Here is a 24,548-nt window from a genome sequence, read left to right on the forward strand (position 1 = left end):
GTCCAGTAGCCCAAGGACACTCTCTCTAGTTGTAGGAGACACTGATGGCTGCCTACCCAACTCATTCCCTGCTTCCTAACAGTCCTGGTTTTACCCAGGTATAATCCCAGATAAAATAGGGAAACCTGATTAGTTTAAGCAAACCCCAGCTGATCTGCAGATGGAGATGTGGCATTAGCTGGCCTAACCAGACTAAAGGGAAGGACACAGCTCTGATTACCACTAGCAGCCATCACGTGGCTCCAAAAGGACCCAGCTTTAGAGACACTGACACCAAGGATGCCAGAATGAACTATGAACAGATGTTGGACTTCGATGCCATCATTGAGCTGTTGATTGTAAAGTGCCTGAAATCACCCTGACAACTTGTGAAATAATAAATTTCCTTACTGTTAAGCCAATTCGAGTTCAATTCATTATCACTTAATAGCCAAAAGCTTTCTAAATGATTCAATAGTACATCTTATTAAACCTACAAAAAAAAATCATGTTTACTCACATTGTTTTATTCTCATCTACTTTATCCTTGGGGGCAAATGTTATTTTATTATTATGTTGCTTTTTTTTTTTTTTTTTTTTTTATTTGGTTGAGCCAGGTCTTAGTTGCGACAGGCAGGCTCCTTAGTTGTGGCTCCAGGGCTCCTGAGTTGCGGGGCTTGCCAGCTCCTTAGCTGCGGCACACGGGCTCCTTAGTTGTGGCATGCATGTGGGATCTAGTTCCCTGACCAGGGATCGAACCCGGACCCCCTGCATTGGGAGCTCGGAGTCTTATCCACGGCGCCACCAGGGAAGTCCCATTGTTGCATATTGCTTTATATAGATTCTAAGTCTTGGGTTGCTTTGTACCCATCTCTTTTACATGTTCATGGCCCAGGACCCTTAGAAAACCCTAACTTTTACATAAAATGTTTCTTTGTTCTGAATGTCTTGCTTGAATTATTCATTAATGGGCTGTTAAAGCTGCTTTTATATTTTGTTAAGACTAGGCATTCTGAGAATATGCTTCTAAGCCAGCACCTCACATAGTCTCCTAACTGCTCACGTGGCCTTGATAATAAATACTGTCTTTTCCACAAGCCTAACATACCTTCCTCTGACAACAAAAGTAGATGTGCTTTCCTTTCTTGTTTGGAAACTCCTCATCTTAAAGGACTAGCCAGAAAGTTGCTGCTTGCTTGGTGAATACCTCGAACACTCACCTCATTTGCAAACAGAAATAACTGGATCCAGGTCTGGTGACAAGCTTTAGCTACAATGAGTCATCTTGGTGCTCTGTTATTCTGATGACCTGTCTTCTACAAATCCTGTAGTTAAGAGTTTTATAAAAGAGAAAATATTTTGAACGCATTAAGTGATATAATTCTCTTTAAGGGAAGGCAGCATTTCCTTCAAAGGCTGTCAGTCACGTCAAGGGGAAAATGAAAAAAAAAAAAAATACAAGAATTTAATGGGGGGCTTCCCTGGTGGCGCAGTGGTTGAGAATCTGCCTGCCAAGGCAGGGGACACGGGTTCGAGCCCTGGTCTGGGAAGATCCCACATGCCGCGGAGCAACTGGGCCCGTGAGCCACAACTACTGAGCCTGCGCGTCTGGAGCCTGTGCTCCACAACAAGAGAGGCCGCGACAGTGAGAGGCCCGCGCACCGCGATGAAGAGTGGCCCTCGCTCGCCGCAACTAGAGAAAGCCCTCGCACAGAAACGAAGACCCAACACAGCCAAAAATAAATAAATAAATAAATAAAATTAAAAAAAAAAAAAAGAATTTAATGGGAACTGCTTATAATTTAACCATTTGAAACTGCAGCATGTAAACTGACTTCAGAATCCAGAAAGCTCATCTAAAGAAAGTCAACATACCCTGGAAAATGCAATATGCAAAGCTGTTCAACATCAACAAATTTAAGAGTTCAAATTAAGAATAAAGTATAAAAGAATGCAAATATTTCTGTCAAAGTTTAACATTGTATTTTGATTAAATGAAAGAATGTTCATAAGCTCTGAGTAGGTATACTTAACTTTTAAGCTTATACATTTTAAACAAGAGAGGCAAGGCACAGTACATTTTTATTCTGCATGGTTAATATACAAAATATCCCCACTTCCCTTGAGAAACAGTATCATATCTAAAACATACTTTGATGAACACTGAATATTGAAATAGTATACAGTTGTTCCTCAGAATCTTGGGGTGGGGGGTACTGGTTCCAGGACGCCCCCCTCCCCTCACACACACGCACGGATATCAAAATTCAAGGATGCTCAAGTCCCCAACAGTAGGCCCTCAGTATATGGAGGGCTGCTGTATGACACTATATAAATGGATTGAATAGAAGTGAACACAAATACATATTCTTCAACTTTTCAATATTCTAAGAGTATACCACAGCACTGATAACATGAAGAAAAATGTCTGGATTTCTTTTTAAATTCAAAATTCTTCTGGTTGATCTCCACTGAGGGGCCTTAGAGGTGAAAACGTAATCAGGTTACCACCAAAGGGAATGTGTCTGGTATGTTCTTGATGTCTTCTTTCCACCTGAGTGAATGTATTACTGCAGTTTAGGCCTGGCTAGAGAATAAATTTAGAGAAGTCACTAAAGTAACCATCAAGAGTTTCACCAATTAAATTTTCAACATTGCAAATTAGTAATGGATTAATTAATAATATAAATGATATTTCTTATACACAATAAAAAATTATTAATAACATGATTATGCTACTTTCCATGGATCTAATTTCAAATATATAGTTTTTAATTGAAAAGTATATTAGGAATATATGCCTTAAAAGGTGATTAGTAATATGTAAATGGACTTCAGCAACATATGCAGGATGAATAAAACTGAGGCCACTTATGCAGATTCCACAAATCCTAATCCATATAATTGTACTTAATAGGTCTTTTACTAGTGTGATCCTGCTGGGATCCTTTTCTTTGTTCCCTCTCAAACCCTACTTCAAGTTCAAATGATGCACAGAGCTAGTAATAATGTGGGTCTAAAATAGACAGGTGGACCTATTAAAAAAAAAAATTCTAAAATTTATGGAAGTGGAAAACAATTCACAGGGAGACTAAGTTATAAGATACTAAGATTTATCAACAAGATAATATATGATAACTGTGAAGCAATTTTAATCATATTACTAATATATCAAAAATAGAATATTATGATTAACATCCAGATTTACTTATAATAACACATATTATCAGAACCAATCATTCAGAATTCAGCTCTGAGAACAAGTTTAATCAGGTTTATATAAATTGGCCTTATGCTGAAATCCCTGTCCTTCTAGGTCTCAGCCTAGGATTAAAGAGGCTAAGACTGGGACTTCCCTGGTGGCACAGTGGTTAAGAATCCGCCTGCCAACGCAGGGGACGCAGGTTCGAGCCCTGGTCCGGAAAGATCCCACATGCCGCAGAGCAACTAAAGCCCGTGAGCCACAACTACTGAGCCTGTGCTGTAGAGGCCGTAAGCCACAACTACTGAGCCCGCGCGCCTAGAGCCCGTGCTCTGCAACTTACAACGAAGAGTAGCCCCTGCTCGCCACAACTAGAGAAAGCCCGCGGGCAGCAATGAAGACCCAATGCAGCCGAAATAAATAAATAAATAAATAAATTAATTAAAAAAAAAAAAAAAAAGAAGCCTTCGACTGGGACTTCCTAGTGGTGCAGTGGTTAAGAATCTGCCTGCCAGTGCAGGCGACACAGGTTCAAGCCCTGGTCCGGGAAGATCCCACACGCTGCGGAGCAACTAAGCCTGTAAGCCACAACTACTGAGCCTGCACGCCTAGAACCCATGGTCTCCAACAAGAGAAACCACCACAATGAGAAGCCTGCGCACTGTAACGAAGAGTAGCCCCCGCTCACCACAACTAGAGAAAGCCCGCGTGCAGCAACGAAGACCCAATGCAGCCAAAAATAAAATAAATAAATTTATTTTAAAAATAAATAAAGAAGGCCAAGACTAAGAACGAACAGTGTGGTCGCAGTAACACATTCCATTCAGCTCCTGAGATGCAGCCAGCCCAGAAGGCTGAATACAAAGAAGGCATCTTTGAAAGATAATAAAAGTCAACATATTCAGAGGTCCTTAAGGAATTAGTGGCTTAAGGAAGCCAAGCATTCGCCAGGCTTCATGAGGTTAACAAAAATTGTTTCTGTTTGATCCTACATTTGCCTTAATGAATTTTTTATATTCTGAGATCGAAGATGAGCAAACCAAAGCCACTCCCTGATTCATTTTAGCAATTGGTCCTGGAAAATTTCAAGGTAAGGTTATAAACCAGAGTTGTTGACCATGGCCACATGTTAGAATCGCCTGATGAACGACCTAATCCAGATCATTGAAATAAAAATATCTGGCAGTAGGGCTGAAAGCCAATGCAGTAAACACTTAGTAGGCAAGACAGCACTATTCCATTCATGCCCTACTATTCAGTACCAGCACCCATGAATGCGAATCAGACAGCTCTGCCTAAAGAGGAATTTATAGTTAATAAGGGAAGTAGATCCCTGAAAGTACAATATGTTTTAGGAATACAGTATCATTTATTCATATTATACTCTTTTTTAAAAAAATTTATTTATTTAATTTATTTATTTTGGCTGTGTTGGGTCTTCGTTGCTGCGCGCCGGCTTTCTCTAGTTGTGGCAAGTGGGGGCTACTCTTCATTGTAGTGCGCAGGCTTCTCATTGCGGTGGCTTCTCTTGCTGCAGAGCACGGGCTCTAGGCATGTGGGCTTCAGTAGCTGCAGCACGTGGGCTCAGTAGTTGTGGCTCACAGGCTCTAGAGCACAGGCTCAGTAGTTGTGGCGCATGGGCTTAGTTGCTCCGCGGCATGTGGGATCTTCCCAGACCAGGGATCGAACGCGTGTTCCCTGCACTGGCAGGCGGATTCTCAACCACTGCGCCACCACGGAAGCCCTATTCATATTATACTCTTAATAAGAGATTCAACGTGTGCACTGTATGCATTGTGCACCTGTGCCTATACAGAAATTAACATGCGAGAGATGAGAGCTATTACAGGAAGGCTTCACAGATGGGCAAATGTTTGAACTAGATTTAGAGGCAAGAGGTCACTAAAAGTAAAGGCTGGGGAGCTTCCAAATAAAATAGCAGGACATAAATATAGTAATCTAAAAGAACTAGAATGAAAATAAGCAATGACTGAAGGTAGGACAGACATTATCTACACAACTGTAAGCTTCAAAAAGGTAGAAACCTTGCATTATATTTTTCATACATCACTGGGAACTACCCAGCATAATCCAAGCTACATATTAGATATTCAAGTATTCAACCACTTTGTCACAAACAAATTTGATACATACACCATATAGAGAATTAAATCTTCAGAGTTTAATACTAAAGCACACTATATTTTAAAGTATTAATATCACTTAATACAATTTTTCCCATTTTGAGAAAAAATGAATAAAAGTGGATTTCAGAGTAAATAAAACAATGACAAGACGTAAACTTTGCACATAAACTGAAAAGTGAGTAATATTCATTTTATAAAACAAATCTGGAATATAAAGAACTTTTCAAATCAAGTTGGAAAACTTACTGAATCAAGAAGATGGCATTCAGTAGTGAGACTTTTATTATCAAATAGTACTGAAAAACAAAAAGGAATAATTTTTAACTTTTAAAGTAATATTCTCACAGTTAAGGGTTGTTAGAAATGGACAAAGCCTTGAAAGATGAAAAATTCCATACATCATATGCTAAGAAAAATATGGATCATCTTATGCTATAATATTTTTGAAATGTAGTTAAATTTCTTTGTAAAATTCTCATCCTTAATTTCAGTATAAAAAAAGTCTTCTATAAATAAATCTCATGCTTGTAATTTAAAGGTACCCAAAAGATGCTAGAAGAACATAGCTGGAGTGCCGTAAATGTCTGACCAAGGTTATAATGTTTATTTTGCCTTAGACCCCAGCCAGAAGAGCACCATGCAGTAGCAGATGAAAACAGTAGGTGAAACCATCACACATTATATTATAACAAAAATACAAGAGCCATTTCCTACAATCACAACACAGTAGGTAGGAAAAGGCATTAGGGCAGAAAAAGAGGGTGTTTTGAAGAAAGGTTTGAGGATGTTTGATGGAAAAGAAGAGAACTAAAAAAACTTCAGGGAATTCTTCTGAGTCTTCACAAACAACAAAGGTTCCCACATAGTTAGGTCTAATGTAAAGTGCTGCTGATATCCAATATGCATTAGTATCTGTTGTTGATTTTTAATGGGTCTACCTCAAAAGGTTTGGGTGGATAGTAGGGTACCACAACACAAACTAATTCTCACAAGATATTTACTGCAAGTGTCCAATTTCTCAACCTTCATTCTTGGAAACTGTATCCCGAAGTGTTTATAATAATCTATACTTCAGTCCAAGTTCATTTATTTAACAAAGCCTCATTTAAATACATTAAAAGACTTTACCTGACTGAGAAATTTTTGTTTCTTCTTCCTGTGAGATGTTATTTTGTGATGGTACATTTTTTTCAGGGCTAATCATCAAAACATCCTGTGCTGTAACTGAATTTAGTTCCATTCCATACACAACATCTGAAATTTCTTCCTTTTTGTTAGTATTAACATCATCTGCCACTTTGCCAGCAAGGAGAGCCAAATTCATTCTTTCACTAGGTAAACAATTTATTTCAAAGTTTATCTTATTTACATCCTGGAAGTAAAAATGTTATTACATTTAATTACCCAGAACTGAAATAAACAGAAAAAGTCTTATTGCTATTAAAAATAAGAAATAATAGAAGGATGACATTCTGAGCACAAGCTAAAGAACACTGTAAATCCTACTACCTTGCTTCTTGAACAATTAGATCATATAATATTACAGCAATAGTATAAATGAAGGAAAGTTTCTTAGCAAGTACCAACAGTTCAGCTCAGAGATTGGCAAACATTCCATGTGATGGGCCAGGTAGTACAGTTGACCCTTGAACAACATGGGTTTGAACTGCGAGGGTCCACTTATACACAGAATCTTTACAATGGTAAATACTACAGGATCCGTGGTTGGTTGAATCCGCGGAGGCGGACCCACAAATATGGAAGAACCAAGTATAAGGGGTGCACCAACTGCTAGTTATACGTGGATTTTTGACTGTGCAGAGGGATGGCACCCCCCTCATGCTGTTGTTCAAGAGCCAACTATAAATATTTTAGGCTTTGTGATCCAAAGAGTCTCTGCACAAACACGAACACTCTACCGTTGTATTTTGAAAGCAGCCAGATACAATACATAAACAAATGACTGTGATACCATAAAACTTTATTTACAAAAATAATCTTGATGTGAGCTGAAAACCAAATTGGCACTATGATCTCAAACAAGCCAAAGGTCTTTGAAATAAGAACTATCATTTTATATGACTGCTTTAGATTTCCAATGGAAATTCCAGAGGTTGTTTATGGAGTTACTATATATAATGATATAAACAGATAACATACTGGGCTATCTAATGCACTGGAATAGGACTTACATGGTTTACTTCAATTAAATCTTGTAATCCAGGACACTTAGCATCTTCTACTATGCTGTTCCTGAAAAGGAAAAAAGCAGCACTGTACTCCGATAATTAAACAGTTTGCTATCTTTTGTCTTGTGTTTTGAGACTCTCCTTATGGGTCAAAGGTGGAGCCTCATCCAAGATCAGGCCTGATCCAAATAGATTAGTTTCGGATGACAGCTACTGCAGGATGGCCTTACAAACCAAAGGCATTTTCCTCGGAAAGCTCACAAGCCTGTGACCATGCTGGTCAGTCTACTGGCAATCTTTTGAACCTCGGCCAAATCCAGAGCCACATACTAGAGAAAGTCAGGAAAAAGCTTACTTCTGGGGAATTAAAGCATCAACTCAATTATTGTATGGCTGGAGTTGCCTACATTTACTTGTTAGCTAGTTATAGCACAATATATTCTAATCCTGAAGTTCTTAACTTGCATTTTACTAGAAACATCTGTCTCAACCTCTTGGAGTCATTTCAAAATATGTATATATACTCTATTTTTCTGGTTTTCAGCTTCACTTTGCCTTCATTGTACGAAGTTGTTTATTTGTAAGATGCTCTTGCAGGACTATTATCGGAAATAAAGTAAAAAAAATTTTTAAAGAGTACTTGTAATATCACTTAAATACAATTTTGGATCTTCTTAGTACAAGATAATGAACTACAGGGTATACAAAGTAAAGTAACTTGCATTTAAGAAATGACCATAAATTGGTATTTTATAATCCACAGATTTCTAAAACATCTAAAATATTTTAATCCCTACAAAGGCTAAATATACTTTAGTTTATACTGAAAACTAGGAATTTTATAACTTGTTCCATGAAATATTTAAAAAGAAAAACTTTCATTTGTTTCCCCATTGAAATAGTCAATGCATAGGGTGTTCTTTATTTTTTGACAGCCTTGTTTGGTGTGACGGCAGAATATTCAATGCTGTCCCATCTCCAGATTAATAATAAATCCAACAGTCCTATCTTGGCTCCAGACTACAATTTTATTTCCTACTTAAAGTATCTTTTTCCTATCATATTTCTGGTACATTTATGTTCCACGAACAAGGACTATATAGGTAATTTTGATGCATCTGTGCAGAGGCAGTACTATGTAGCATAAAGAATGTAGGTAACATCCACTCCCACCAACTGTAAGCTGAATTTGGGTAAGTTACTAACTTTTCAAGTTTCCTCATTTTTAAAAAATGGAGATCTAGTACCTCACATGGTTGTTTTGAGGATTAAATGAGATAATATATGATAGGAACCTTGAACAATGTCCAGCCCATAATAATTGTTCAGTACATATTAGCTCCCCCTTCTCTCACTCTGCCATCTGTCAAGTCAGCAACCTCAAGGTACTTTCTATAATGGCTGGTACAAAAGTGCCTACCTCTCAACGACCCTGCAGGGAGGTATCAGCACTGTTTTGTGGATGATGAAACTGAAGCTTAGTGAGTTAATTAAACTTGTCCTGAAGTTTCATAGCTAGTATGTCATAGAGCTGGTTTTGAGCTCAGATCTGTCAAGCACCAAAGTTTCAGGCCGTTTATCAACAAAGAACACTATATTACTTCTTTTCTTCTTGGTTCTGCAGCATTTACTTTGCCCATCTAGATATGACCATTTACCAATCTGAAATCTGAGGCCCTAATTTCCTCATTTGTAAAACAGAAGTATTGCCTATATGTTACAGGGTCATTGTGAAATTTAATAAACAATACATATCTTGCATACTTAACCAGGTTAACAATCTGAAATGGAATTTAATGTCTGCATCTGTTAAACTCTTAATAACATATTAAAGAAATACCTGTTTCCAGGAATATCTGAAATCAAAGTCTTATCAGCATGTTCACTTTTGGTACCCTGAGGATCAGGATTCTCTGGTGATGTAGTTTGTCTTAGAACGCCCATCTCAGCCCTGCTCTCAGATGCAGCTTTGCTGACAGACTTAGGTATTCTAAGTCTTTGAGAAAGACATTCAGAAGAAAGTCCTAGAAGATGAGAGAAATCATCTTAATACCAAAATCCTCTTTCATTCATTTTTCATTATAACTAGGAAGACAGTGCAAATTCTTCCTATTCCCCTACCTTTCTCCTATAAAATAATGTTTGTTAAAGTCAATGCCTGGGACTTTCAGTTAAAGATAGTACTGAATACACACACTAAACTGCTTCCTCTTGACATCCCACTACTATAAATAGTAACAGATAATCTTGAAAGGTTGAATGCTACAAGGACAAAGCATCCTTTTTTTTAAGGTCAGTGGCTTTTAAAATTTGAAATATAATTTTCAAGGACAAAGGAAACTAAACCAGAAACAACAAAACTCAGAAAATTTTGGAAGCGTAATGCAGATAGATGAGTGGGATATTACTTAGTAGACTCAAGAAAATAAATCCTAAGCCACTAGTCAGGTTGATGTGAATCAACCCAGTTTATACCACAGCACCTCTCAAAAGAATTGGTGGCCTCAAGAATCTCTGCAAGCAGAGGTAAAAACAGGATTGGTTCAAAGTCAGTTTAAAGAACAATTAGAGTCAAGATTCCTTTCCTCATTATCCACAGCTGGGAAACTTTCACCAACCCCCTCCCACCACCAAGATAAAAAAAACTAGAGGCTTATCTCCCCAAAAAGGTGAAACAGGGCGTCTCTGGTTTAGGGGATAAGGTTGAGAGACGGGTACTATATGGAAAAGGGGGGATTAAATGAGTATTTTTTAAATTGTTGATACACTCAGTTTCCCTCCCCCCATGTGGCTCCTGAAAGACTGGAAGCCAGAATAATACCCTCCAGGCAACAGATCGGAAGGGTCTTCTCTGGGGAATCTAACTAGCCCATGAGAAAAGACTTAAATACAGTGATGATGTGCAGGTTCTCAGCGTAACGGTGCAGCTAAATCACCCCACAGTAAAGACCTTATTACCCACATGCTGTCGTGCAGAGTCCTGCTCTTAACCATGAGCAGGCAGTGGATGATCATCGGACACCCGATGGAAGCCTCTAATACGAGAGACAGAAACCAAAACCAAACAGATGAGAGTATCTTGGAACAAACTATCCAGGGGAAGAATACATAAAAGCTATCGTTAACATCTGTAGAAAAATAAGACAGTGCACTTATGAAACAAGTACAGAATGTTATAAAATGGAACATTCAAAGACTAAGAAAGAGTTCTTGGGAATTAAAAACATGATAGCTAACAGGAAAGTTGAAGAAAGTCAGGAAGTAGAAGAAAATGACAAGTACAGGAAAGAATGATAAAAATAGTCTATTTACCAGGAGAAAGATATGAGTTTCTGAAAGAAAGATCAGAGAAAACCAAGGAAAGTACATCAAAGGAATAATTCAAGAAAAAAATCTACACCTTGTTTAGAGAGGGCTGCAAACAACCCAAGACTCCTTTAAGCACTGGAAGTGGTTGCCTTTAGGAAGTAACAAACGGGATGAGTGGGGCTTCTTGGGGGACCTCTGTTTTGTAACAAACCTCATATAAACTATGAGTTCTACAATTAAAACTTTATTGAGTTCTATAATTAAAACTCAATTTCAGAAAGATCAATTTTGGTCAAAAACCTTGATCTCTCTAGTCATAAGTGCCAAGATGACTACCTGAAAGAACAGACAGCGGTGGGCCCATAGTCATGGAAACCACTAGGATCCTTGGGAAGTAAGTAACAAGGACACATGCCATTAGCAGTGAGGCAATTCCTGGAGTCCAGGGAGTGCAGCTGCTTGGAGTAAAGGAAATACACCAAAACCACACACTAGGTGTGATACCTAAATTGACAGGGAGGTAATAATATACTTGAGGTGATAAATTTACATTTTAATGTAAATATTAAATAGCAACTCAAGTTTATGGTCAGAAATCTTCCTAGTGGACACAGTTAAATAATAGGAAAAAAAAATCCCTTCTGCTGATTAGCACTTAAAGATGACTTAGCCCCTTTCTCCTTGAAAATAAACATCTAGCACTTAAAGCATTAATAGAAGTGTCTACCAAGATTGAAGGAACAGATTACTTCAACTATGACCTCTTATTATATGGCTTATATATAATTTTAATCTAGGTAAATAAATTCAATCTAATAAAGATAGCCTATGAAAAACAGCTATTGAAAAATACAACCAGAGTTAGAAAATCATAAGAAAGAATGGTTTTCTGAAGTAGTAAAAGCTGGTTACACTGCAATATTTTAAAATTAGGAAAATGGGGGACTTCCCTGGTGGTTCAGTGGCTAAGACTCCACGCTCCCAATGCAGGGGGCCCAGGTTCGATCACTGATCAGGGAACTAGATCCCACATGCCGCAACTAAGAGTTCGGATGCCGCAACTAAGACCTGGTGCAGCCAAATAAATAAATTTTTTAAAAAAATTTTTTAATAAAATAAAATAAGGAAATCGGTGCATTTACTGTATTTCAAAAAGATTGGAGGAAAATTTTTACTCCAAATGAAAATTAAACCAAACCCACCTTCCATAAGCTATTTCTCAGAAATCACAGAAAACACATAAATCTTCATGTGAAAACTATTTTTCATCTCTTACACAAGCTCCCATCCAACCCAAATATTTCCCTTTAGTAGTCTCAGCAGAAAAACTAACCTGAGAATGATTTAACGGGACTTTCAATTCTGAAAAATCCAGCATCAAACACTATTTTATCCACTTCGTTTGGCATTGCAGAGGCTGCAGCCTCAGCATGTTCTTTCTGCTTAATTCTCTCTCTCACTGCATTTTTTATGGCAGCTAGGCGATTTCTAGCTGCAATTCTTCCACCATCATCCTGTTTGGGTTTACTCGCTATACCTGAGACAACTTTTTTCTGTGAAGAGAAATTATGACTTACTAAAGGGATTCATTACCATCTTATAAGAAAAACAAATAAAGCATACATGAAATACTCAACACATTCATCATATACTTACCAAGCTCCTAGTACGTGCTAAAATGCTGGGGGGGGGTTGGACTTCCCTGGTGGTGCAGTGGTTAAGAATCCACTTGCCAATACAGGGGACACAGGTTCAATCCCTGGTCCGAGAAGATCCCACATGCCGCGGAGCAACTAAGCTCGTGCACCACAGCTACTGAGTCTGTGCTCTGAAGCCCATGGGCTACAACTACTGAGTCCGAGTGCTGCAACTACTGAAGCCCGTGTGCCTAGAGCCCGTGCTCCACAACAAGAGAAGCCACTGCAATGAGAAGCCTGCGCACTGCAACGAAGAGTGGCCCCGCTTGCTGCAACTAGAGAAAGCCTGCATGCAGCAATGAAGACCCAAAGCAGGCAAAAATTTAAAAATAATAAATTAAAATAAATAAATAAATAAATAAAATGCTGGGGGTCAAAAGGTAAAGGACAAAGTTCCTGCCCTCAAGGAGTTCTCAGCTTCACAGTGGAAGAGCTAGATAAGGACACTGAGAAGAATAAATGTCGTGTTAGAAATAAACTCAGAGGGCTGAATTTATCAATTAATCAACCTTCAGAGGCACCAAGAAAGGCTTATAGGAAATAGCACCTGAGCTGAAATCACAGCTAGGTGGGCTACAAGATGGGATGAGGAAAGGGCTAGGTAGAGAGAATAGCATGTTTGCAAAACCAGAAATGAAAGAAAGCACAGAGGAGTTGGCAAGAGGTAAGTAACAGCTAATTATAATCCCTCACATGTAACCATTTTGAGGAGCTACATTTACACAGAGGACAAAGTAATAGAGGTTACTGATGATTTTTAATCAGGAGGTTAACATTATCAAATTTGCATTCTGGAAAATCACTCTGTGTCCAACCTGGAGAATGGATTGGAGGGTTACAAGCCAGTTAGGAAGGAGATTACTTCAGTGATACTGGAAAAAGATGCTAGTAGATTATGGAGGGAAAAAATGGAAAAAAGTAAACAGATTCAGGAGATATTTAAGAGGAAGAATTGGGAGGACTTAGCAATCTTTTAGATAGGTGCAGGTGAAGGTGGTGAAATACAGAAAGGAAAGGACCACAGAAGATAGCCAGGTTTCTATCTTGGGCGCCTGGAGGGATGATAACACCATTCTCTGAGACAGGGAAACATCAATGTGTGTGGAGATGACTTCAGTTTGGGATATACAGATTTTAAAGTATTACTGTGTTAGCAGTAAGAGTGGTTTGAAATACAGATTCGGGAATCATCGCCGAGTGAGTAAGATTGCGCATGAAGAATATGGAAGGAGAGAAGAGAGTTGAGGTAGGAACTGGAGTATCACAAACACTTAAGGGATAAATGGAAAGGAACTTGCAAACATGACTGAAGAAAAGGTACAGAGGTAGGAGGAAAATCAGTATAATACAATTTCAAGAAAGAGGGAGTAGACTGTATTTAATACTGCAGAGGGACTAGATTTTATAATTAAGTACCTAATAACTGCAGCAATTAGTGGATCAATAACCTTGGTTATAACAGTTCTGGAAGCATAGAGGGGGTGAAGCTAAATTGCAGTGAGTTGGAAAGGTAAGTGGGAATCAAAATAGTAAAGACAGAGTATAGACAACTTTTTCAGGAAGCTTGTCTGTGAATGGGAAGAAAGAAATGGGAATAGGGAAGAGGAGGTACAGATAACTGGAAGAGATGTGGACCTCACAGGTTTAGTTGTTGTTTTGCTTTTTCCTAATGTAAACAGAGATAAGACCCTTAAACATATCTAAAAACTGATGGAAAAAAGAGGGAAAGATGAAAACAGGATAAGTGATGGAATGAGAGGCAATGAATAGGAGGTAGAAGGGAATGGTATCAAAGTATAAGTAAAAGATAAATTTTATTTTATTTGTTTGATATCTTAACAGCAGACTATAAATAAAGTAGGAGGAGAGAGACACCTGGTGATAAGGGGCAGAATTACAAGGCTCTGATATACTGCTGTACTGATACAGCCATTATCTGCATCACTGATGATATTAATGTTTCCAGGACTAAGTACTCAATAAGAAATATCCACAGTAGCTTCAAAATGTTCAAGCATCCTTCATTGTTTAGTAGATTTAAAACTCAATCAATTTTGTCAATGTCCTTTGAGTCTTTTTCATAACAATTAGTAAAATAATTTTATTAAAATGTTTCTTTAATACTCTAACAGCTTAGGGGCTTCCCTGGTGGCGCAGTGGTTGAGAACCTGCCTGCCAATGCAGGGGACACGGGTTCGAGCCCTGGTCTGGGAGGATCCCACATGCCGCGGAGCAACTAGGCCCGTGAGCCACAACTACTGAGCCTGCGCGTCTGGAGCCTGTGCTCCGCAACAAGAGAGGCCGCGATAATGAGAGGCCCACGCACCGCAGTGAAAGAGTGGCCCCCACTTGCCACAACTAGAGAAAGCCCTCGCACAGAAACGAAGACCCAACACAGCCATAAATAAATAAATTAATTAATTAAAAAAAAAAAAAAAGAAACCCACAAACTTACCCGAAAAACTTTTTTGCTTGTATTGTTATTGTTTTGCCACCCAGATTCCTCAAGTTTGGTCAGATTGTTGAATTTTTGATTTATGTCTTCTATCTATTAATAAATAAAGCACAAGTTTATCAGATTAATGCTAACCACATTAAAATTACAAACTAATAAACTGAAGCTTCAAAAAAATTGAGAATGGCAACATAAAATTAGACTAAATCATCCTGAATTTAGTATTCAAGTGAAAAACTCTTATAGTAAAATCGTTCATTGTTATTTTTGGTCTTACAAACCTTCAAAATCTACATAAAGAATGTCATATATGAATAACTCTCCTAAATTATTTTTGATCACTAAAATGGTAGGAGAGATATCCTAAATGTTTTTGTTTCCTAAATTACACAATATGAATACAATCTCTCTCTCTTTTTTTACAGTTTGTTTATCCATTCCCCTACTGGAGGACATCTTGGTTGCTTCCAAGTTTTGGCAATTATAAATAAAGATGCTATAAACATCTGTGTACACATATTTGTGTAGACATATGTTTTCAGTCATTTGGGAAAATACCAAGGACTGTGATTGCTGGATTGTATGATAAGAGCATGTTTAGTTTTGTTAAGAAACTGTCAAACTGTCTTCCAAAGTGGCTGTACCATTTTGCAATGTACCACCAGCAATGAATCAGAGTTCCTGCTGCTCTCCATATTCACCAGCATTTGGCGTTGTCAGTGGTTTGGATTTTTGCCATTCTAACAGGCATCCAGTGGTAGCTTATTGTAGTTTTAATTGGCAATTCCTTAATGATCTACGACGCTGAGCCTTATCTTGTCATCTGCTTACTTGCCATCTGTATGTCTCCTTTGGTGAAGGGTCTGATCAGGTCTTTTCTCCATTTAAAAATCAGGTTGTTTGAAGGGTTCTTTGTATATTTTGATACAGATGTTTGTATCAAATATCAGATGCATCTTTTGTAAATATTTGTCTCCCAGTCCGTGGCATGCCTTCTCATTCTCTTCACACAATCTCATTTTAAAAGATTCAAATAATATCCCCATCCTTCTGGTATTTCCAATCTCCTCCAAAGAGGTAACCACTGTCAAGAGTTTGGTAAACTTGCTTCAAGTCCCCTTACTATGCATTTATATTCATATGTACTCTCAATCTCTCTCTCAAAAAACAAAATTTAAATGTCAAAACGACTCAGGATTACATTTATGATCACTGATTTTCAACAAGGTGCCACTGTAATTCAATGAGGAAAAGACAATCTTTTCAAGAAACAGTACTGGGAAAATTGGATATCCTCAAGAAAAAAGATGAATTTAGACTCTTATCTACACCATACACAAAAACGAACTCCAAATGGATCAGACCTAACTGTAAGAGCTGAAACTATAACCCTTTTAGAAGAAAACATAAGAGAAAATCTTTGTGACCTGTGGTTAGGCAAAAAGAGTTCTTAGACATGAACACAACATAAAAGAAAAAAAACTGATAAATTGAACTTCATCAAAATCAAAAACATTTGGGACTTCCCTGGCGGTCCAGTGGTTAAGACTCTGTGCTCCCAATGCAAGGGGCACGGGTTCAGTCCCTGGTCAGGGAACCAAGATCCTGCATGCCATGCAGTGTGGCCAAAAAATACAAAAATCAAAAACATTTACACTGCAAAAGACATCATTAAGAAATTATAACAGAAGCCACAAATTGGGAGAAAATATTTGCAAATAATATTTCTGATAAAGGACTTGTATCCAGGATATATGAAAAACACCACTCAATAATAAAGGCAAACCAATTTAAAAATGGGCAAAAGATTTTACTAGACATTTTGCCAAAAAAGACATATGAACGGCTAATAAGCACATGAAAAGATGCTTAACATCATTATCAAAACTATAGAAACACTTCTCACCCACTAGGATGGCTATACTAAAAAAGACAGACAATAACAAGTATGGATGTGATGAAACAGGAGCACACATTGTTGGTGGAGACATAAAATGGTGTAATCACTTTGGAAAACAGTTTGGCAGTTTCTTAAAAAGTTAAACATAAATTTACTATACGATCCAGCAAAATCTAGGTATCTACCCGAGAGAAATGACAATATATATCCACACTAATATTTGTATATGAATATTCATAGAAGACTATTCATAATCACCAAAGAGTAGAAACAATATAAATGTCCATCAATTGATAAATACAGATACAAGCTACAACATGGATGAACCTCAAAAACATCATGCTAAGTGAAAGAAGTCACATACAAAAGACCAAATATTGTATTATTCTACTTAATGTGAAATGTCCAGAAAAGGCAAATCTACAAAGACAGCAAGAAGATTAGTGATGCCTGGGGCTAGGAGTGAGAATGGGGATTGACTTGTAAATAGGCAGGAAGGATCCTTTTGTGGTGCTAAAAATGTTCTAAATTTGGATTATGGTCATGGTGTACAACTCTGTAAATTTACTGACAATCACTGAATTGTACACTTAAAACAGGCAAATTTTTTTTAACGTCTTTATTGGAGTATAACTGCTTTACAATGTTGTGTTAGTTTCTGCTGTATAACAAAGTGAATCAGCTATACGTATACATATATCCCAATATCCCCTCCCTCTTGCGTCTCCCTCCCACCCTCCCTATCCCACCCCTCTAGGTGGACACAAAGCACCGAGCTGATCTCCCTGTGCTATGTGGCTGCTTCCCACTAGCTAGCTATTTTACATTCAGTAGTGTATATATGTCCATGCCACTCTCTCACTTCGTCCCAGATTACCCTCCCCCTCCCCCCTCCCCGTGTCCTCAAATCCATTCTCTATGTCTGCTTCTTTATTCCTGTCCTGCCCCTAGGTTCTTCAGAACCATTTTCTTTTTTTTTAGATTCCATATATATGTGTTAGCATACGGTATTTAAAACAGGCAAATTTTATGATACACAGATTATACTTCAGTACAACTCTTAAAAAAAAAAAAAGGCCCCAGCAGCCAGTTTGAAGAGGCTGTCACTGGCCAAAGCTGAGAAATGAGTATCAATAAAGATAGTAACTGTAAATAATGAAAATACATCAAATATCTTTAAATCCATAAATTAACAATGATATTAAGAAACACAGAATTAATTGATCACCATCAAAGGATACTACTTAACCGACTCATCAATATGAAAACTGGTAAATATATAAAAACTGCTCACAAAGTAATGCTTATATTATGACTACATAAACACTATTCACATCTGGGCCATAAAGTTATTGAGACTATTATGTTCCCTTACTCACTTTTCTCTAGACTTAATAACTGTTTTGCTTTTTGCTTGCTTAGTTGTTCATGTGTCTATCATCGATTCAGTCTAAACTCTGCACAGTAAGTATAAATCTCCTCTTAAGGACTTCCCTGGTGGCGCAGTGGTTAAGAATCCGCCTGCCAATGCAGGGGACACGGGTTCGATCCCTGGCCCGGGAAGATCCCACATGCCACGGAGCAACTAAGCCCGTGTGCCACAGCTACTGAGCCTGTGCTCTAGAGTCCTCGAGCCACAACCACTGAGCCCACGTGCCACAACTACTGAAGCCCATGCGCCTAGAGCCCGTGCTCTGCAACAAGAGAAGCCACAGCAATGAGAAGCCCGCACACCGCAACAAAGAGTAGCCCCTGCTCACCACAACTAGAGAAAGCCCACGCGTAGCAACGAAGACCCAACACAGTCAAAAATAAATAAATAAATAAAATGAATTTTAAAAAAAGAAAAGAAAAGAAAAAGAATGCATTAAATATCCTCTTAAGAAAAAACAAATCAGGCATTTTACTCAATTCAGCTTTCCAAGGACAGGTCTGGTAGAGCCCCTGGTCCCCCTGTGTTGATCAGGAAGTGCTGCTTCCTAAGCGTGCTTCACACATTCTTGTCTCCCCTCGGCCTCAGTTCTCTTGGCCCCTTGCTGGGGATCCAGCCCACCTCCTCCTCCATTCTTGGCTTACTCCCTCATTTTTGTGAGGTACTTTCTCACTTAGCTTGCTGAGAAAGAGTGCTTGGGAGGTAAAATCTGAGACTGTGTGTGTTTGGGAAATGCCCTTCTACCCTCATACTTGATTGGTTGACTACAGAGCTCCAGTTTGGAAGCTATTTCCCTCAGAAGTTTGAGGGCATTGTTCTCCCAGCTTTAAATGTTGCAGTTGAGAAATCCAAGGCTATTGTGATCCTTGACCCTTTGTATGAAACTTGTTTTCTCTCTGGAAGCTTCTACAGTTTTCTCTTCATCCCAAGAGTTGTACAGTTATGCTTAATGGCATACGTTGGTGTGGGTCTACTCTTGATTCACAGTGCTAGGCACTCAGTGGGCTCCTTCAATGTGGAACTCATGTCCTGCAGTACTGGGGAAAATTTTTAAACCATTTCATTGATGATTTTCTATTTTTTCAGTACTCTTTTTCTGGAATTCCTATTATTTGGATACTATACTTCCTAGATTGCTCTACTTCCTCCATCCAAATACCTTTCTTCTTATTTTTGCCTTGGCTTCTTTCTTTTAGGTTTAAGGCTTTCTTGAAATGTCTAATAGTTGTTGACTATAGGTTCTTGAAATAGTAATTTATATGCTTATTTCTAAAATATGCTCAAAAAGCTACAAAGTATCATCTCCTCCCATGCCTTTACTGATCTTCCTAGTGATCCCCTCTCTCATAGCACTTTTTTACATTAGATTGGAATTATATATTTTGTCTAACTCACTAATCAAACTACAAACTCCTTTGGGGCAGAGAATGTGCCTTATTTTATCAACTCCTAGTACAATGTCTGGCACACGGTAGGAACTCAGAAACTGCTGGATGAACGGAACTACTAAAGACTAGATTTATTCATCTTCTCACATATAGAATCATTACAGATTATTCAACAGTTGAATATAATCTCAGTTTCCAACCCAAATAGAAATCATACTGACAATATAGGGGGGGAGAAGATATCAGTCATCAAATTTAGACAGCACTTGGGACTTCCCTGGTGGTCCAGTGGCTAAGACTCTGCACTCCCAATGCAGGGGGCCCGGGTTTGATCCCTGGTCAGGGAACTAGATCCCACATGCTGCAACTAAGAGTTCATGTGCCGCAACTAAAGATCCCTCATGCCACAACTAAAAGATTCCCAAATGCCACAACTAAAAGACCCCGCATGCCACAACAGAGATCCCGTGTGCTGCAACGAAGACCCGACGTAGCCAAATAAACAAATCAATAAATAAAATAATAAAAAAAATTTAGACAGCACCTTACAGTTTATAAAGGTGCTAATATCTCATTTAATATTACAGGCACAAGGACTTCCCTGGTGGCACAGTGGTTAAGAATCCGCCTGCCAATGCAGGGGACACAAGTTCGAGCCCTGGTCCGGGAAGATCCCACATGCTACAGAACAAAACTAAGCCCGTGCGCCACAACTACTGAGCCTGTGCTCTAGAGCCCATGAGCCACAACTACTGAAGCCCACGTGCCACAACTACTGAAGCCCGCACGCCACAACTACTGAAGCCTGCACACCTAGAGCCCATGCTCCGCAACGAGAAGCCCCCCCCCCACCGCTCGCCACAACTAGAGAAAGCCCACACTCAGCAACGAAGACCCAACGCAGCCACAAATAAATAAAGAAATACATAAATAATATTACAGGCACATAAGTAGCTAATACTAACCCTTTTACACTACTGTTACCTCATTTTCAAAAAAACCAAAAAAACAAAAAACAAAAAAAACAGACTCAAAGTTAACATATTCAAAATACTTGACCACATACCTGAAAACTAAGCATATCCCAAAATCCATCCAGATCTGTACAGGTAGTTTCCTTTTCACCTCGTTTATATTCACAATTGTCCACCAGTCCTTCAAACTGTTTGAACCTTTCTCTCATAAGGAGTCTTGTTTGACCAACTGCTGTGCGAATAAGATCTTTAGCTAAAAGAAATATGAGGTTTTTAAAAGTTAAAGGACAAGACAGGACCTTTATTGCAAGCCAACCAGCTGATAAGACGACCTCATTCCAAATATCCTACAGTTACAGAATCAAATTCTTACTTTAAAGCAAAACAAAAAATATCTACTACAAAACTTTGTCATACAAATATTGAGCATTTACTATCTGCTTCAATTCCTGCTAAAAATTAGCAATATACATTCTCATACATATTGCTACACAGTAAAGAGCATTCTACCTCTCCTTGTATTTTATAAGAATTCAACATCGAACAACTCATTGCGCATCAGTATCTAAGGACTGATGTGGCAGCACACAAATGACTTTTTTCTAAATAGCTTTCCTGAATAGGTAAGGTTGGAACTTTTCAGAAAACTTGATTGATTTTGATTTGATTTCATATTGATGTAAGTAATTTTTGTTCAGAAAATATTTTTGTATAATTAAGCAATACTAGCTATAGCTGTCATTCATAAAGTCACAGTAAAGAAAAATCTAATAATAAAATAGGCAAATGTCTAACTCTCAGGAATCATAGTCAATATTCTAACTACTTATATCTTTTAAGTCAGGTACCATTTTAGCACAGATATTAGTGAACATATGTGAGATATGAAAAATTCTTGCTATTTTGAATAACAATGAAATTATAAAGTTGGACAACACTGGATTTTTGTGTTTCAAATAAATGTAACCATATTAAAATAAATAAAGGTAAGACATAAATAAATACAAATGTTCCCTCACCGTCATCTGGAATGTCCAATTCAAGCTTCCTGTCCCACTCAAGGCAGTGTGAAGTTAACTTCTCAGTTTCTGACTGGAGAATATTTCTAAAATGATGACATACATTAGCACTATGACAATTATACAACGTTAACTTCCCAGAGCTGATGCTTAATTATTTTATGAAATGTGATATGTTAAAATCCATAAATACAATTTGATATTCTATGTATGTCCATCCTTCCACACCTAAAACTTAACTGGATGGTTAATGCCAAGAGCCCATTTTTCAAGCTAATATTTCTAGTCTTTTCTGTTCTTATTTTTCAGTGGCTAAGCAGAAAGAATCAGTCATTCCTTAGTTCTGTTATTTTCCATGGAACTAAGATGAATTCAATTGCCAAGAGTAAGATGAAGCTAAAAACATTTAAGTCTCAAATTACTGTTAAGTCTCAAATTACAGAGATAGGGCCTTACAGATTCTATTAGGCTTCGCTTGTCCAAAGGCAGTGGTTTTCAACTGGGTGAATTTTTCCTACCAGGTAGTATTTGGCAATATCTAGAAGCATTTTTGATTGTCACGAACTGGAGGAGTGCTACTGGCCAGGGATGCTACAAAACATCCTGCAATGCAGGGGACAGACCCCACAACAAGAATTATCCAGTCTAAAATGTCAGTAGTGCCAAGGTTAAGAAACCCTGGCTCAGGCTTCCCTGGTGGCGCAGTGGTTAAGAATCTGCCTGCCAATGCAGGGCACACAGGTTTGAGCCCTGGTCCGGGAAGATCCCACTGCCACGGAGCAACTAAGCCCACGCCCCACAACTACTGAGCCTGTGCTCTAGAGCCCGTGAGCCACAACTACTGAGCCTGCACGCCCAGAGCCCGTGCTCTGCAACAAGAGAAGCCACCGCAATGAGGAGCCCACACACCGCAACAAAGAGTAGCCCCTGCTCGCCACAGCTAGAGAAAGCCCGCGCACAGCAACGAAGACCCAACCCAGCCAAAAATACATTTGAAAAATAAAATAAAATAAATAAATTTGGGCTTCCCTGGTGGCGCAGTGGTTGAGGGTCTGCCTGCTAATGCAGGGGACACGGGTTCGAGCCCTGGTCTGGGAAGATCCCACATGCCGCAGAGCGGCTGGGCCCGTGAGCCACAATTGCTGAGCCTGCGCGTCTGGAGCCTGTGCTCCGCAACAAGAGAGGCCGTGACAGTGAGAGGCCCGCGCACCGTGATGAAGAGTGGCCCCCGCTTGCCACAACTAGAGAAAGCCCTAGCACAGAAACAAAGACCCAACATAGCAATCAATCAATCAATCAATTAATCAATAAAAAAAAATAAATCTTTAAAAATAAATAAATAAATAAATAAATAAATAAATAAATTTATTAAAAAAAAAAGAAACCCTGGCTTAAGGTAAATTTAATGTTTCTTTACAAAAACATCCGAGCAGGAAAACTGAGGACAGTTTTTCTTAGAAGAATAATTTAGCTGCCTGTGTCCAGTGGCAACAGAGAACAGCTTAATTAATGAGAAAGAGACCTGGCTTAGATCTCACATTATTTAGTTGGATAAATTGTTTATCATCTCAATGTCTCAGTTGAACAACACAGTGGATTAGCTAATCTCTGAAAGACTTTATAATTCTAAAACGTAATGCTCTAAAAACAATTGAAGTGGTTCCCAAAAATATAAAAAGATACTCATTCATAATAGAAAGAATGGATATTAGAACTTGAGTAAGGGGAATTCCCTGGTGGTCTAGTGGTTAGGACTCTGAGCTTTCACTGTAGGGGGCACAGGTTCGATCCCCGGTCGGGGAACTAAGATCTCATATGCCATGCAGTGCAGCCAAAAAAAAAAATAGAAATAAAAAATAAATAAATAAAATAAACTAGAGAAAGATAATATTTTTATCTGTTTTGATTGGTAAAGCTCAAAAATTGTTAACATTGTATTGGAAAACGTATGGGAATTTTCTTGCTATATTCACTCAAAGATAACAGAATGTAATCATTTTCTGTGTGATGTGGAATGTTAAGGCCTTTCTCGAAATGCAGGCCTCTGATATGCTTCCAAGGCGTTTAGGTGACATGTTGAAGTTCCCCAAACAGGATGTTAATTTTCAATTCACAGTTAGAGGAACATAATCCTATCTCATAATTTGGTGGGCCAAAGAGCCTCCTACCATCTCCCATTATCCTTCTTTTATAAAATAAACTTTAATTTAGTTCTTTGTGGGGGAAAAAAAAAAGGTATGAGAAAATAGGAACTCCCATACCTTGCTGGGGGGAATGTAAATTGAGGTCCTTATATATTTGTACATGAGAGAATTGAAACATATACAAGTTTGTTGTTGGCAGCCTTGATTGTAATAGTAAGAGACTGAACCCAATGTAAATAACCACCAACAGAGACCTATTAAGTAAATTATGGTACATCCATATTATTGGATACTATGTGGCCATTAAAGAACACACACACACACACACACAAAGCTCTTTAAGTACTAAAATGGAATGTCTACTACATTTAACATTAAATGAAACAAAGTAGTATGCTATTGTTTATATTTAAAAAATATATATATATGTTTATGTTAGTTTACATATGCATTATCTACCTCTGGAAATATTCACAAGAAATGAGTAACACTTGCCTCCGTGGAAGGTTCGAACTATCCCCTGGGAGGCAGAGTTGGGAAAAAGACTTCTCACTTGTACCTTTTTCTACCTTTTTAACTAGGAACCACATGAATGTACTAGTTATTGAAAAAAAATCATTAAAATTTAAAAGATAAATGAAAATCACCAAAATTCAATTTCCCCCAACTCATCTATTATATTCAGGTTAAAAATAGTATAATTTTGGTTTTCA

At 38.2% G+C, this 24,548-nt stretch overlaps 1 protein-coding gene across 5 annotated transcripts in view; it reads right to left on the reverse strand.

The window, feature by feature from the left end:
• Positions 1-2,044: 2,044 nt before the first annotated feature.
• DLGAP5 (DLG associated protein 5) overlaps positions 2,045-24,548 on the reverse strand; it is a 40,932-nt gene continuing 18,428 nt past the window's right edge. For 3 of the 5 annotated variants that reach the window (XM_057542852.1, XM_007192893.2, XM_057542856.1), the window contains 9 exons: positions 21,692-21,777; positions 20,765-20,925; positions 14,979-15,071; positions 12,160-12,379; positions 9,358-9,541; positions 7,521-7,581; positions 6,457-6,700; positions 5,575-5,624; positions 2,045-2,566 (listed from right to left, as the gene is read on the reverse strand). In XM_057542852.1, the coding sequence (XP_057398835.1) occupies positions 2,426-2,566; positions 5,575-5,624; positions 6,457-6,700; positions 7,521-7,581; positions 9,358-9,541; positions 12,160-12,379; positions 14,979-15,071; positions 20,765-20,925; positions 21,692-21,777 (1,240 nt within the window). In that variant the 3' untranslated portion in view covers positions 2,045-2,425. Of the gene's footprint in view, positions 2,567-5,574; positions 5,625-6,456; positions 6,701-7,520; positions 7,582-9,357; positions 9,542-12,159; positions 12,380-14,978; positions 15,072-20,764; positions 20,926-21,691; positions 21,778-24,548 lie in introns of those variants that run through there. The other 2 variants (XM_057542853.1, XM_057542855.1) reach the window with 2 other exon arrangements.

Source organism: Balaenoptera acutorostrata, chromosome 3 (assembly GCF_949987535.1).
Source record: "Balaenoptera acutorostrata chromosome 3, mBalAcu1.1, whole genome shotgun sequence".
NCBI lineage: Eukaryota > Metazoa > Chordata > Mammalia > Artiodactyla > Balaenopteridae > Balaenoptera > Balaenoptera acutorostrata.